Below are 17102 nucleotides of genomic sequence, written 5' to 3'. Positions count from 1 at the left end.
ATATTCAAAGGAATATAATATGATGTTTAGTACATAGCAGTCATCCCTATTTTGTAAAGCACACAAATGATCGAGCTAGCAAGAACGAATATTGAATTGTAAAACAAAAGGAATTGAGTATGAAATTTCCAAGTTGTGGTATAGATTTATATGTCAAAACACTTAATGTGGACAGGTGACTAACTGACAATTAAACAAAATCTCAAGACTTTGAACATGTCAGAGAATCGAATCAAAGAAAGAACAATTTGAAGTTGTTATACAAGTGGCAACTTTTGTGGTGCATGATTATATCTAATGAACCATCTATTGACTGATATTAGATACACATAGATACTATGCATTTAGTTACATTGTAATTACTAAATAATAAGAGTGCGGCAATTAAAAAGACATTTAGAGTATATGGTTTATATCGATTGATCAGTGTGTGCATTCAGAAAAGCAAAGACAACCTATAAATACTGGCCCTTAATCATTAGGCATATTATTCTTTATTATAAAAGATATTCTAAAAATTAACTTTCTATCGTCTGTTACTTATAAAACTGTGTAACTATCCTTCTGGGAAAAGAATTGTAGTTTTCAATCTGTTTGCTACATGTTTAGATATTCTACAAATATTTCTTCATCGATTTTCAGGTATATTTGTTGATCGTTCAAATAGACCTCTTTTAAAAAAAGGCTCGAAGTCACACAATAATTTCATATTCAGGTCTTTATTTTGCAGTGGATGTAATGGACACCACGGAGTTTTTATGAAGACTTCAAGCACATTTTGAAGGTACACCTGTGAATAAGATAAAAAAAAATGAATGTAAGACAATATCAAATATTATTCTTTTTACTTTTTTTCTAAAAAAAGAGTTACAACTATTTAATAACAACTGCAATTCGCCGTTTCAGAATCTAATGCGTTCTGGGTAATATATTTAAAACCGTACACCAAAACATTGTGATTGGTCAAAAACGTTCTAAACAATTGAAATTAAATCAATGACGTAACGTTATTTTCATTTTGATGTACGAACAATGAGAATACCCATAGTCCTCTAGTTTCTGAAAAGGCGAATTAAATCAAAGAACAAAAGTCAAATTCAAAATCAAAACAAACAAACAAACATACAAATCATCATGAATACAGAACTATATTTATGGGCTTTTAAACAGTATTCTTTCTGTTTCAAAGTTAATTGTGTGAATGGTTAGAAGCTGCAATGGAACATACCCTAAAGAATATCTTTTGTTTTATTTTGATATTTCTTTGAATTGCATTTCTAATAGCAAAATTATGCAACATATTCGTTGTACCTGTTTACTATTCCAAAGATGATAGTTAAGAGATTATGTCTATGTTTTAAAAGAGGTTCATTTTCAATTGTTTACACAAAATTTAGTCCTGGAATCTATGATGAGTTTATTTACAACCACTGGGTCGATGCCACTGCTGGTGGAGATTTATTTCCCCGAGGGTATCACCAGCCAAGTAGTCAGCACTTTTTGTGCTGACATGAATTATCATTGATTTGGTTATATTTATAAATTAACTGTTTACAAAATTTTGAATTTTTGAAAAACTAACGCTTTTCTACCTCAGGCATAGATTACCTTAGCTGTATTTGGCATAACTTTTAGGATTTTTGGTCCTTAATGCTCTTCAACTTCGTACTTTATTTGGCCTTTTTAACATTTTTGGATTAGAGCGTCACAGATGAGTCTTTTGTAGACGAAACACGCATCTGGCGTATATACAAAATTTAGTCCTGGTATATATGATGAGTTTATTTACTGCTCTTTTATAACAAGTTCATTTGTTCTGGAACCTTTGTTAAATTTCGTCCTTGTACTGACACCATATAACATTGTTATTTACCTTTTAGCATAGGTAATAACATGCATGTATCTTTTTCCTATTATTTCCTATTTCTTTTTCAATATGATAATGTTTTACCTCAAGCTGCTTTTTTCTTTGTTCCAAAATCTTCTCTGATTTAGTAAATATCTTTTTTGGTGGAAAATTTATCTTGCGCATCTAAAATATGATATCAAAATTATTTTTCATAACGACTCAAAAGCTAGCAAGATGAGTTTTTTTTAGGGATAACAACTGAGAAGAGGGATAACAGATTTTTTTATACAAAATTAATTTTGTGATCTTGAAAAACTGCTAGCTTCTTCTTCATTGTTCTAAGGTTAATCGTTCCCAAAAAATTAATGCATTTTGGACAACTTCTCACATTACTTATTTTTTTTAAAAGACAAGCCTGTTTCTAGATGTATCAGTCTGCTATGATTTGTTAAACACAACCTTTTCAAAAAAAGATATTGGAATATTCATGGTAAAATATTTTCAGGTGTTTTTTCAATAAATACAATTCATGTTTAAAAAAAAACAATTGGACGGTATGCGTGGAGTCGAGTACTTTCCCCTTTTGTTTCCAAATTATACAGTATTTAGCCTTTTAAATGCATGACCAAATGAGAAACATAAATACAACTTGATGTTGGGGAAATCAATTGCAAACAATCTGCCACAAAGAAAGTTATTCTAACCTACAATATGCTTCACTGATGTTATTCTTAAGTTCAGTTTACCTGTATCAAGTTATGTTTACAGTTTGTTGTGTTTATTAAAGTACATAATGGAATTTTTAATTCAACTCGCCAAAGAGAAGTTTTAATTGTTTTACTTTTGACTGGTGATGTGGAGTAGGTGTGTACATGAAAACATGAAAAGTATGCAAATATAATTCAAAAGTTTTAACACTAAAGATTATATTTACCGTTTATCCTAATACTTTTCTTTGTATTTGCATTGCGAATTTATGTCATGAAATAAAACGGAAACATTATACAGCTAAATAGATATAAGAAGATGTGTTATGAGTTCTAATGAGACAACTCTTCATCCAAGTAACAATTTATAAATGTAAACCATTATAGGTCATGGTACGGCCTTTAATGTATATATGTGTCAATAAAATTCATAGTTAATATCATAGACGACATTTCGGCCATTGCAGTTCTAAATGACATCATATGTACGTATGTAATACTTGCCTCGGGAATTCTTTGTCTCAGTTCCTTGTGCATTTCTCGAAACTTACTATAACGCCTGTAAACTGTCCAATTATCTTTCCCAATTACCAGCTGTAAAGAGTTATTATTAGTTACATTTCTCAGAAACTGGTACAGTATGTTAATTAATAACTTGCAAAAAGCTTGAAGACTATTTTTTAAAGTCAATGGTGCCCCATGGTTTAACTAAGTTGATGTGTATTCGTGTTATTCTTGTTTTAAATGTGTCATTAAAGAATTTATGGTAGAAGTTAATAAAACTATATTCATATATTTTATTCATTCAATACACAAATTGTTAATATGTATTCGAAATATTTTATTAAGTAAGCTTTGCTTTTGGCGAAAGAAATCAGACCGTGCAAGGGTTGTATAGCCTGTCGAGGTCGTTAAAAACTTCCATTTGTATGTAAAAGAAATCAGTCAGTCAAGAATTTTTTTCCCTTAGAAATGGAAAATCCTTAAAACAAAAGTTATTTTAAGATGAACACTGAAAATATATACCTGTACTTCAAACTCATAAAAGCTGTCGGAACCACAGTTTCGTAGACTGAAAGAAGAAACATTCACGCCTATACCAGAAACGTTTGTTAATGTGCTACATGCCAGGGAAGTGCCATCCTGTAAAAGAATTTGGATAAATCAGCTTATATGATCAAAGTACATAATGAGTTTCATTATTGAAAATAATCCATCCTATGAAAGATCCTCACATACAGAGATGTTTAAACATAAAAAACAAAACGATTTTGCTCACAAACAATTATTTTCTATTGACTATTTTCGGTTATCAGTGTTTTTTTATGTTTAAGATTATTTTGTTGAAATTGATCCCCACCAATTACGTTTCAGCTTGCACCTCGTTCATACCGAAAAATTTTTTGAATATATAATTATAGACTGTTTTATATCACTGAACTTATCTGAAGGTTCGTCGCCCATCAATAACGTAAAATTCTGGCATCAATACTGATCTTTAAATTTTGAATATATTGTCTTACGAAAATACAGCCAATTTAGGTGCGGTATATTTTCGGTGTTACGATGGTATCTGAGGGTTCCAGTTTTGTATGGTAAATCACCGTTTCCGAATCCTATACACTCTCGACTGGATACTTGTCTAATGCTTTGCATTACTAATCAACACTTTGTCAAAATGTCACTATCAGACATAGAGGCCAATCAGTAAACATACAAATCGGACCACTATTCTGGTTTCTACAATTCTACATGTAGTCAGTATGTAGAGACCTATTTCGAAAAAGAGATAGTTACCCCAAATAAAACAATTATTTTAAATGTCATTTTTAACACAAACTCTTTTTTTCATTTCGTTGTTTACTAGAATAGTCGTCTTATCTGTTAAAAGCAAAATAACAAAACTACCGAATTCTGAGTAAAATTCAAAACGGCGGGAATTCCGTATCAAATTACAAAATCAAAAGTTCAAACACATCAATCGGATGGATAGAAGACTTTACGTGTGGAATTTTTAATTGTATCTTGACAACTTATTTAACTTACAGTATTGTTATCTGTTTCTAAACTGGCAAAACTTTCATAATTCCGTCTCTTGGTAGCCCTGAAACGTATTATGTCTTCAGCGAAGTTGACATTAAATTACAAATTTGTTCAAATCTAAAATCTTATGAGAAGGCTATAATTATAATACAAGATAGAATTATTTCATATTTCAAATTATAAATAAGCAAGCTTCCTAAATCAAAAGAAAGGATATTTGGTCAAAAATCATGTTACCCATATACCGTCACAATAGATGTAAAGAATATTTTTTTAAGTAGTGTGATTTGTGTTGGATGTGTAAGGATTTTGTGCATTTCAGAATTTTTTCAAAAATGAAACACTTTTCTCTGATTGATTTTCAAAATTGCTCCAATTGTAGAATTAATTGTGGGATAATTGGCCTACATCTTTCCATTTAAGTATAGAAAAGTTATGAAAAAAATAGCCGATCCGAATTTAGATATACCGTTACTAATTTCTTAGCGCTGTGTGGCAAGAATTTTCACCAGATTATTTCTATACGAAAGCACTAAGTTCAAATTTAAAACTAGATTAAAATGTTACGATAAATGTACTAGACAACCGAGCATCATATGTTAAATATCCCACGCCAGAAATCCCGACACAATATAGTTTCTACAAATAGTGCTTTGTAAATAATCTTTAGATCAATATGACTAGGAGATGCACTAATCCTTCCAACACTCCCATTGAGATCTATCTGTACAAAGTCGAATATTAAAAAGTTATGATAAAACGGTAACGATGAAATATACAATGAATATAATGAGTACACCTTTAACAATTGATCTTCTACAATTATTGTTTTTGAAAAAAACAAATTATTTAACTATATCTTAAATACTATGTATCGAAAAACAAAATTGATATATTATCATTTAAATCATAGTTTGATTATATCTACAATGTTTAACTTATACAAAAGGGACTACAAGTAAAGAGTAAAATGTATAATATCCATCCTCGGATTATAATACCATTTTTTTTCTCATTGATGTGTTCCAGATCAATTATGCATGTACTCATGACTGAGTTTAGGGCATAATTGAAAATCCAATGCTAAATTACACACTAAGAAACGATGTATAGAATAAGTTTGACAAATATTGCTTTGGCTCGAAAAATATTGTTTCACCCATTATAATCTAATATGACCTGTATTTTATAGTTCCATGTATTGTGATTTTGTCATGTTGTACTTTTTGTAGGCCAAAAACAATTGGAAAATAGATTGAAAACTTTTTTAAATCAATTAAAACCAGGGTTGATAGTGTTGTCGTGTTGCAGTCTTGTACTTGACTGCTCCGTAGGCTTACATGCAAAACAACTGATCTTTGAAAAAAAAAAAAAAAAAAAATGCTACATAGAAACAAAATTTCATGTTCATATGGACTAATATGATATTGAGATTTAATCAAAAAAAAGTGGGTCATGCCACGAAGAATAAAAAGTTACGTAACCCTGAAGTCAAAACATTTTTTCTTCTATATGTTTGATATTTTTACTAGGCCGCACCACTTCAAGTAAACATGACATCCTTCCACTTTCCTGGATTGATATACCCAAAAAGATGCAAGATTTTTTTAAATCAATATATATGTTTCAATTCAGCATAAACTTATAATCAGACAGAAAAAATTGAGTCAAGAAATAAATTCAGAAAAAATGGACTATTTTGTTTCCTTCCATGTTTTGACATGCACCGGAAACTGGAGTTGTAATACAAGACTGGTACATTCTTTTCAGATTAAACTGAAATCACATGGTTTTACTTTCTACAAATATCGATCATACCGTTAAGATACTTAGAGCATCAGTAGAAAAAGTATGTGGTATCAATGCATGAAAATAATTTTATTGGTCGCTGAAACAAACGTGATTCAAAATATTTTGACCGTGCTTAAGGATGTCTGCTGCTCTAATTTAAAATAACAAGGATTTCATGTGGTTGCTTAAAATGAAAACAACTTTGATATTTAAACAAAATAAAGTAATAAAATCATTAGTCTCGTGTGTAGTTTTCAAAATACGAGACATTTAGAAAATGGCGGGAAAAGGGTTTTCTTCAGACTTTACTATTTGTTAACATTGGAATTGTTTTTTACCCTTTAAACCAAGAAAAAATAACAAGGATTTCATGCCGCCGGATCACTAAATCTGAAATGATCTATTGAACAGATTTATGAAGACAAAAGTGGGGTGTCGTGTAAATTTTTTTTTAATACATTTGGATGGATAAAACCTGAGAAAATCGAAAATATGACAAGAATTCAAAAACATGACCAGCAGACATCCTTAAAATGTTTTAACTGTAACAGAAATTAATTAAAAAAAATATTACCCGAACTTTTTTAAAAGACCCTGTTTACTATTGAAGTACATTTGATTTTATCATACAAATAGTAGAGAAAACTCACTTATTTTGTCGCACATCCCGTAGTCGACGTTTCACCTCTTGATCAATTCTGAAATATAATTCAAATATAATAAATGAATGCTAAAAAGATGCATGGCTTTAGTTTCTCGTATTTTGACCATTTGTACAAAAACATTGGTATTTCTTTTGTTTAGTTATGTCAACTTGAATTCGATTTTTGAAAATTCACATAAAAATCAAAAATACGCTTCCTCTTATTGAAAATTATATCCTTCGCAATTTCATGTATATCTGTTCATGTGATATTTTTTATCTTTTGTCAGAATGCATAGCCTATATGGTAAAATTCTCCTTTTTATCTTTTTCAACAAATACGTGTCTCGATAAAGTGGATGTTTGGTAAGAGTCATTATCTGGCACATAAAAATTAAACCAAATAATGAACTTTCAATAATTGAATATTAAGATATCATGCAGACATTTCATGACGCCATAAATATTTAAAATATATATGTACCTTAAATGGTCATTACTGTTGCTTTCTTAGTTAAAATTTGAGTCGATGTCTTGTACCAAAAATTTGTTTTTACTCCCATACACATCTTTGTATACATTGATCAAAAATACAAGACTTAGAAGTTGATGCACCACATGTGCGGTTATTTTTCTGCTTGAGACTCACCAGTGGCGTTCGTATCATCACAGTTGAAATTCACACCAAACACAAGAACTACGTAAACATAACTTTTGTTTTGGTTAGCTCATGGCTTGGAATTAAATATTAATGCCAATCGATTAAATAATGGCTATTTGGCAGGATGCCACTAGTTTACCCTTCCTAGTCAGCTTGATAACCGTTTGTTCTTAACTGTGATGTGTTGCTCAGTATCTAGTTTTTTATGATTTATTTTGTTTGTCTATGAATTGTTTTTCTTTTATAGGATGGTGTCATCTTTCGACTTGTGTGTTTTAGATATCTCCTTGGTACATAGTCGTACTTTGGCACATTATAAGCCAAAGACGAAATTTCGATATACGAGAAGTGATATCCGACATACTTTGTTTTCGAAAAAATCTAATGGATGCTATTCGATAAAAATACGTTTTTCCAATCATCTGAGGGACTTATTAAATATTTTGCTCAAAATACAATAAATATTACAGTTAAACGAATTAATTAGAAAGCTTACCCACGAATTCAATGAACTTTTAAAAAACGTTCTCCTTTCGCATATCAATCGAAAAGGAGAATCCCAATCGCACTCAAATTGTAAAGAAATGGTACACAACTATAACCTTTTCCATCAAACGCTCATTTCATTTTATGATTGTACAAATAAACTCATCAAATCATAGATAACAAGACTATAAATTTTTATCTGCGCCAGACGCGCGTTTTGTCTACAAAAGACGCATCAGTGACCCACAAATAAAAAACGTTAAAAAGGCCATATAAAGTACGAAGTTCAAGAGCATGGTTCCAAAATTTCTAAAATTTTATCAAAAACATACCTAGCCTGATTTTGTATTTCTTCTAGTTTCATGATTTCAAGTTCCAACGATTCGAATTCTCTATCCTGTTGTTCCTCAGCTTGTTGTTTTAGGATTAATAAATTTGAATGTTTTTTGTCATAAAGCTCTTGAAATTTTGTAATTTCCTGTTAGAAATATATATGCGTTAGTGGTTGTAAAACAAAAGATTGCACACATATTCACTGATATCTTCCATGATAAAGCAAATATTAAACATTGAAAAGGTTACATAATACTCATGATTTGAAAACTTTCAATCACGTCGATCTTATACATGTAAGTACTATATACTTATAGCAGAATTTGTATACACCCCTTCAATATCAAAATTTTAAATATGTATTTATAATCATAAATCACGAGATGCAGTATAAGAATAAAAAAAAATTGTATTTAAATAAGATACGAGAATATTAAAGTTGTTTTATAATGAGAGTGAAAGCTGTAACTAAATCTGTCTAAATCGCACAACAAGATACTGCATATTTTGTTTGAAATAAACAGGTTTTTTTTTCAGTTGACAAAAGGTAAGTCTAAAGATAACTCGTCATGTGTCTTGCCTTTGTGAATTATGGTGAAAAATTTCAGTGCCGTAGCATGATTTGTGTAGAAAGATATCGAATGTTCGCGAAAAAATATTCATACATTGCCATATATCTAATTTATCGATTTATATGTTTACCTCTTGCTTCGGGTGACTTGTGGTTTTATCAATTTCCCCTTGGTTGGATGGAAAACTGAAAAATAACAAAACTATTTCTGATTCTTTGATTTTGTATTGTTTGCAACGACAGAAGACAACGTGAGGTAAAAACATATTTTGTTTGTCTTATTCTGCTACGGATTCTAAAGAATATTTTCATGATAAATATGATTATGCATGTTTAAATGTATTCAATCTAAATTCTGGATAGGATTTATTATCTGTCTAACTTTCTGAAATTATAATTTCAAACCATCTAATATTTTTTTAGAACATCATATTTTTTGTTGGAAAGAAGAAAACATCAAACGTTTGGTCTTCCGTTAATGTTTATTTGAACATATCATTTATGTTTATGTTTTATTGCAATAAAAGTCAACAAAGCAACATTCAAAAATACGCAGAAAAGATATGGTCACAAACGAGTTTTAAGAATAGACAAATTCTTAAACTAACTTGAAATCAAATTTTGGTCTATGTGATGTTCACAGGCCTCACATCTACACAATATAACTCAACAGTTGAAAATGAAGTGGTAATTGTGAATTTTAACTACAATCATCCTTACAGATTAGTTGATTCGGACAGAATTGTTAATGTCAATTGTGGTTTAATCAGTAGTATATCGGTGTTCAAAAGTCATAAATCGATTTAGAGAAAACAAATCCGGGTTACAAACTAAAACCGAGGGTAAAAATTCTACTATAACAGGGAAACAAAGGAACAGGAACACTGAAGTGCAACAAAAACCAACGCCAACTTTCATAGAATCAAACTACTTGATAATAACTGCCATATTCCGGACTTTTTATAGCTTTTGAATCTGGTTTTATTTTACTACATTTATACATTTACGTACTTTAGATCACATTTCAGTTTTTCTGTTGACTCGTTGAATTCTTTATCAAGCGCAGCAAGTCTGGACTCTAGATCTGATAACTTTGATTTTATTTCTTTCTCAATCAGATCACGCTTTTTCTTCTTTTTAAGTGTCTCTTGTGCAATCCCATGTTGTTGTTTAGTGCAGCTATCGGTTGACATGCGGAGCATCCCTTCTAGATTTTCTAGTTCATTTTCCCAATTTTGAATGGTACTGTCCAGATTGTCGCGATCCTTCTTTTTTATATATATTGTGTTATTAATTTCGGTAAGTTTGGGACTAATTGTAGATAAAACATTCTGTTTTTTCAGTTGAAATTCCTCTAACAACTTATGCTTGTTCAGATCAATATTTATTTCTTCTTTTTCTAACTGTGTCATGACTTCTTTATGGTCTTTGGAAATAGATTCTTGTTCTTGTATTAAAAGTTCTTTCGCTTCATTAATATGTGTTTGCTTTTGCAAAAGTTTAGACTTTTCTGTTTGGTTCAAGCCACGCATTTTTTGTTCACTCATCTGCTGCTCATGCTCATGGATATCTTGCCATGCTTCATCTATTTTTCTCATTTCAGATGCCCTGCTATGTTCCGCTCTAGTACGTTTATCCCGTAACAGTTTAAATTCTATATCGACATCCGTTTGTATTTTTTGTTCCTGTTGTTCAAGTTCTCTCAGAATTCGTTCATTAACATCAGACTTTGAGGTCAGTTTTGTCTTTTCTCCTGTGAAACAGTGTTCTAGGTTTTGTAAATCCTTATCTATATCTTCTAAATCTTTCAAGTTCTGTATTAATTATAAAGTCATGAAAATTTGTACAGGCGGTCATTGTAATGTCGCAGAACATGTAGTTCTTCTTGTTTAGTTTTTAATCAAAAGTTTGCTGCATATTCAAATAAATATATAATCCTCAAAACATTGAAATGTTTGATAAGAAGAATATACTTATATTTTTCAATTTTATTCATTTCTATGCAAATCTTCATTTTAACTCCTCAGATATTATAAAATTCTTTAAACGTGATAAAAATCGACCAGTTTTTTTTTTAAAACCTTCTGTCCATGCACATATGCAATAATCGGTTGTTATTGTTTGCTCTTATCGTTTTGTACAAAATTACTGCATTGAATAATTGTCAAATTTAGTATATAGGACATATTCACCACGGAACCCACAGTCAAACACTGTCATACACGCAAATGGACAAACCACAACAATATATTTAAAACCACAGTTTGAAAGAAGGACATTAAATATTACTTAAACAACTTATGGTATTGTGTAATAATTAAAGGCAAAAAAAGTAGAATCACAAAAATACTGAACTTCGAGGAAAATTCAAAACGGAAAGTCCCTAATCAAATTGTAAAATCAAATGATAAAACACATCAAACGAATGGATAACAACTGTCATATTCCGGACTTGGTACAGGCATTTTCAAATGTAGACAATGGTAGATTGAACCTGGTTTTATAGCGCTACACCTCTCACTTGTATGACAGTTGCATCCAATTTAGTTATATTTACAACGATGCGAATGAATTCTTACCTGTCCCTTGCTCTCTAATAGATAAGCGATTTTAGAATGAACGTTTGATTGAAGAGTTATTTGTGAAATAACAAGATCGTTTTCCTTCTGTTCTAAAACAAGTATCTCATCATCCAAAGACTTCAGAGTAAATTCAAGGTCTGACTTCAGCTTTGTAATTTCCTAGGCATGAAACATACAGGAATTTTTAAATAATCATATGTATATATGTATATATATATATATATTTTATTGTGCTTTTGAAAAATAAGACTTATTACTAAAAGATACCGGGTTAGTAATTTTGAATGCAAGATACACGTTTAGTCTTAAAGACTAACCTGTGGTTTAGTAATAACATTGAAAACAAAAAATTCAGAACAAACTGTGCATAATCCGGCTAAAAGTGCCTGAGGTACAAAGTATTTAGAATGTTTCAACTTTTGATAATCAGTAATTGAATAAAGACCTATGCGTATGAATGATATGTCAGCATCAAAGAGGAAACTACAAGTCTTGTGACACCTTTTGGACCATACCACCATCAGCATGGGCATGAACGAAGTTGTTGCATAATCCCATTAAAGATACTAGGCTTGTTGTTTTGTCCACGAAATGAGCGGCGAGTTGTTTACATATCACTGTTGTAATGATTTCCAAAATTAATGTATGTTGTGTAATTTCTTAAAATAAATACCTGTAAAATTGCATCTTTGACCTTCGTATGGTCATCAGTTAGTTTTTTCAATGCTTTTCCATATTTTGTATTTTGCATATTGTCCTTAATAGAATAAAAAATAATATCAAATGTATTTCACATTGATCATGTTATAACGAATTAATATAACTTTGGCTTCAATGATTTCTTCAATATTTGCAAATGTAGATAATTAAAATGAGTTTCGTTTTTACTTCTAAAAAAAAAGGCTTTCAAATTTCCGTTCCAGTTTCACAAATATTTGACCTAGCGAGCAAGACCCTCATGGGTAGTCAGTGTCGTTAATCCCCTCCCACTTTTTCGTCGATAAATATATAAATGTAAATGCTCTTGATAAAAGTTAATGTCGTCTTAGATATGCCCGAAAATAATTTTCAAATAAATCAGGATGAGCTATATAAATACATAAAGACTATAGAGTTGAGTTTATACATTGTTAAGATTTCAATAGTGGTGGTTTGTTTATCTTTAATACATCTGATAAATTAAATATTTTATTATTATTATTATTTTTTTTTTTTAGTTTCACATAGGTTTCGAATTGAAATGTCCCGCTGAATGGGAATTGTGGATTTCCGAAACGGCACTCCAACGAAAAATAATTCTACTGTTGATGGTTGTCGATCATTAAAGGTCATAAGGTGAACAGTATATATATGCCGCAATATTAGATTCTAGATATCTCAATAAACGTGGAATTTATCTCCCACACTTTAATTTATATACAAGTAGACAGAAATATATAATACTATATCATATTACCTGATGTATTCGATCTTTTATATCACCCAAAGTAATTAAAATGTTCTGAACTTCTTGCTCCAAATTGGATATTGATGATTCTCTTTCTGTTTGAGCTTTATCATAGCGTTGTTCCATCAACTCAATGTATTTCCTAAAGAAATTTAATATGTTTTAGACAGTTGGACAAAAGAAATTTCACTTATATGTAATATATAATATAAAAAAAAATACCTCAAAGATATTTGCGTTTCTATGTACACTAGAAATGCTACATACAGACTTTTCTTGTCAATTAATCAATTATGTTTCTTTAGGTTGCTCGTGATTTTTTGTCAGTCTATTTGGAAAATATAGTCAACTGTAGGAGTTTAAGCTAGCTGTAAAACCAGGTTTTAATTACCAATTCTTCGGTAATGGTATATACCAAGTCACGAATATGACAGTTGTTTTACACTTGTCATCTTGGTTGACAAAGTAGAACGTTTTGGATTTTTTTCTTATTTCGTTACCTTGAAATGAAGCTGGCTAGTTTTGTTATCGATTTTTGTTTTGGCATTATGTACAGCTTATTTTGTGTTATAAATTTGTACTCAGACATTTTTTTTTATTGCAATGACACTTACCTTTGTTCGTTTAACTTGTCTATGTCATCTCCGTAGTCATCTGATGTTTCCCAGCTATAGAAACATAAAAATAGAATCATTGTTATTTAGAATATAAGTACGTGCCATTTGTTTTCTTTAACATCGCTATATTATCAGCACTCCTTCAAAGTCTGCGCTTTTAAAATAGTGTGGTACAGAATTTTTCAAAGGGAACCAGACGTAAATGTAATATTTTATTTTGTTCATTTTTTGATCAGCATAATTCACATTCAAACACAACGTCATGGCCTTAATATTGTAATATTGTATTTTTATTACTCAACAGTTAATGTGAAATATATAAATCATAATAAAATGGAAAATGGAAATGAGGAATGTGTCAAAGTGACAACAACCCGATCAAAGTGCAAAAAAGCCAAAGGCCACCAGTTCTGTGTTCAACAAATCGAGATAATCCTACACCAGGAGGCGGGTTTCAGCTCGCCCTTAAACAAAAAAATCTAATAGTTCAGCGAAAAGAAAAATCACACTAAACTCCGAAACATATCAATGAAACAAAATTGAAAAATATAGTCGGCTTTATTTGCCATTCTTCACACAATGTTCATACACAAATAAAATGTAGCCAAAAAGTGTGGTTACCTAATACCAATGAAAAAAAAATCAGGAATCCTATAACCAAATACGTGAAACTAATTTTTCTGGAGTGAGGGTGAGAGTCCTTTATCAATAGCTATTTTATTTTGAAATTCAGTATCTTTCTAATAGAGGAAAGAGAATCATATGTGATATGCGCTAGATAGTAAGACCGGTTTATTGAATAACAACTAACAGATTGTCAGCACATTTTTTTTTTATATTTTTAATCTTTATAACATGTTCTTCATAGGAAAATATTCAAGAGAGAAACATGAAAAACTCAAAATTGCCTTGACTTGGGATTCGTATAATTACATATTGACTTTCGCGAATAGTCTCAAATGAAAATTATCCAAAAAATCATGCAGATAATAATATTTATTCAAATATAATAGCAAACATTGAAAAATATAGAAAACAAGAAGTTTTAAGCATTTATGAAGCATTTTTTGTGAAAATATACCTACATTTTATCAAATTTTACTAGTTATATACTGAGTTACTATGTCACGGTATTTTTAAGGTTATGTTCTTATATAAAAAAAAATAGAGTTGTTGGACAAGTAAAACATTAGAACCAATGTGCTCGACAGGAAGAAATAGATATCAAAGGTACCATGCTTATAATCTAATACTCCAGATGCGCGTTTCGTCTACATAAGACTGATTAGTAACGCTCAGATCAAAAAAGTTATAAAACCAAACAAATACAAAATTGAAGAGCATTGAGGACTCAAAATTCCAAAATGTTGTGCCATGGTCGATAGTTTTAGGAAACAGAAATTCCATCACTTCATTCAAATGTGCTAATTAGTTCGTTCTATGTAGACATATTTTCCAATCACGTAAATAAATGACTTTTTTTCTCCTAATGTCAAGTCAGTTCATTTCATACATTTCTAATAATTCTTCTATATTTATTTTAATTATATCCATTATATCCCATGAACGTAACAATGGGTCACTGGAATACAATGAAGAATGTTCTCTTAAGCTAAATACAGACATTGCTACTTATAGAACTTTCATAACAAACAAATAACAAAACGTCGGCGTTTCAATTTTATCGGATGTAAGCCAAATAGCAGACAATAATTTTAAGTGCATACATGAGAGGTGGAAGATACAAAAAAAAGATATTCAAAAGCACAAGTCGAAGAAAATCTGACAACACCGTGATGAAAAACAATCCCTTCAAATAAGTTTCGAAAACGCAATACACTCAGTACAATAACCTATAAACGCTCTGGTATAAGTGCAACAGTACTTAGTTATACCATTTGAAAGAATGCTGGTAATTACTGGAAGCAGATGCAATCACTGACGTTATATAATTTGGGGTAAAGTTTGTTAAGGTTATTTTATGGAATATATACATCCCTGTTAAAAGTATTTCGTGGGAAAATATCCGAACAGTTATACCATGGACCTGTCTTTTATACTATTTGACTGTTAATACTTACTTTGATGATGTCAAGCTGTCCGTAGATCTGTACATGTCACTGATAGATCTTCCATAACCAATAGAAGGCTCCCTAGATACTGATATCCCATGCTGACAAAAGAAATAAGTACATCATAACAGACCAGATTATAGAATAAAAAAAATCGAACAATGAAAAAAAATTAGTAAGCGAAAAATATGCATGGACCGAATTATACATTCATGATATAGTAATAAGAAACCCGAATAAATCGTGTATTTGATATAAGTCATATTCAGGTGCAAATCTAGTAAAATTATGAATTGGAACCAACAACATAGACATAAAAGATGTGGTTCGAGAAAACAATGGTTTCAGTTTATATTTAACATAAAGAAATTGGTCTTAGTGGTCTTTATGACTTTTGGTGAAATCATGATGATTCCCTCTACCTTCACACTTATTCTTATTCGTGTTCGCAAATTTATAAATCTATACCTATTTATGAGGGCTGTTTATAGTTTTCATATGTTTAATTATTAAAAGTTACAAAAAGAATTCGATTAGCGTCCTGGTAGTGCCTGTGGAAAACTATCCTTCACTTACGTCTTTTAATTCTTCTTTCATTTTTATTGCTTCTGCTGGATTGTTAAAACGGAACATGTTAGTTTTACCTAAAAGTATAACTGCACCTGGAACAATAAACAGTAGATATTAGAATGTGTGAAAGAAACTAAATTTACAAAAATCATTGTATTTTGCTATAGATTTATTAAGTATTTACCATTGTCATGGTCCCTACCTAAATACTTTTGTAGTTTTAGAATTAGCATTATTTATATTATATAGTTGCTTGTTACTATTCAGTTCATAGACTTGTGAAATTTTCATGAAACATATTATGCATCTTTCTCCTGTAGAGTTGGACATTTTGCTGAACAACGTAACTGATAAAGGTTAGTTATTCATTCAACAACTGGTGTGCGGCGGAAATCTTATCTTTTTTTATTTTATAGATGAATATGTTTGAACCTTAGAAACATTAAAACTTATCTTCAAAAAATATATTAAATTCGGACTAATAAACGTAAACAATACAATGCTCAATTGTAATAATTAAAACGTAATGCATACTGTTAAAATTTCGAGCATTTCCGGATGCTGGTATTAAAGGAATAACAGTACGGTGGTTGAAGCGTTGCCATTGTCAATTACGGATGTAATGCAAGCATATGCTGTTTTACTTAATGATGCGGAAAGTCAATAAAACGGATATATCGGACCGTCAAATCCAATATTTTAACAATACAGTACTGTATCTCCTATGCTT

The 17102-nt window shown here is 30.4% G+C and overlaps 1 protein-coding gene across 1 annotated transcript in view; it reads right to left on the bottom strand.

Moving 5' to 3' along the window:
• Positions 1–463: 463 nt before the first annotated feature.
• Positions 464–17102, bottom strand: part of LOC139516567 (kinesin-like protein KIF16B) — a 55403-nt gene continuing 38764 nt past the window's right edge. The window contains exons 20-34 of the mRNA XM_071306747.1: positions 16379–16464; positions 15812–15903; positions 13728–13781; positions 13123–13255; positions 12340–12423; positions 11664–11825; positions 10096–10898; positions 9216–9270; positions 8513–8658; positions 7041–7088; positions 4603–4660; positions 3583–3699; positions 3061–3150; positions 1952–2032; positions 464–790 (exon numbers count right to left, since the gene is read on the bottom strand). Of these exons, the coding sequence (XP_071162848.1) occupies positions 629–790; positions 1952–2032; positions 3061–3150; positions 3583–3699; positions 4603–4660; positions 7041–7088; positions 8513–8658; positions 9216–9270; positions 10096–10898; positions 11664–11825; positions 12340–12423; positions 13123–13255; positions 13728–13781; positions 15812–15903; positions 16379–16464 (2171 nt within the window). The 3' untranslated portion in view covers positions 464–628. The remainder of the gene's footprint in view (positions 791–1951; positions 2033–3060; positions 3151–3582; positions 3700–4602; positions 4661–7040; positions 7089–8512; positions 8659–9215; positions 9271–10095; positions 10899–11663; positions 11826–12339; positions 12424–13122; positions 13256–13727; positions 13782–15811; positions 15904–16378; positions 16465–17102) is intronic.

This window comes from Mytilus edulis, chromosome 3, assembly GCF_963676685.1.
Source record: "Mytilus edulis chromosome 3, xbMytEdul2.2, whole genome shotgun sequence".
Taxonomy (NCBI): Eukaryota; Metazoa; Mollusca; class Bivalvia; order Mytilida; family Mytilidae; genus Mytilus; species Mytilus edulis.
This window is presented reverse-complemented; position numbering and strand designations above follow the sequence as displayed.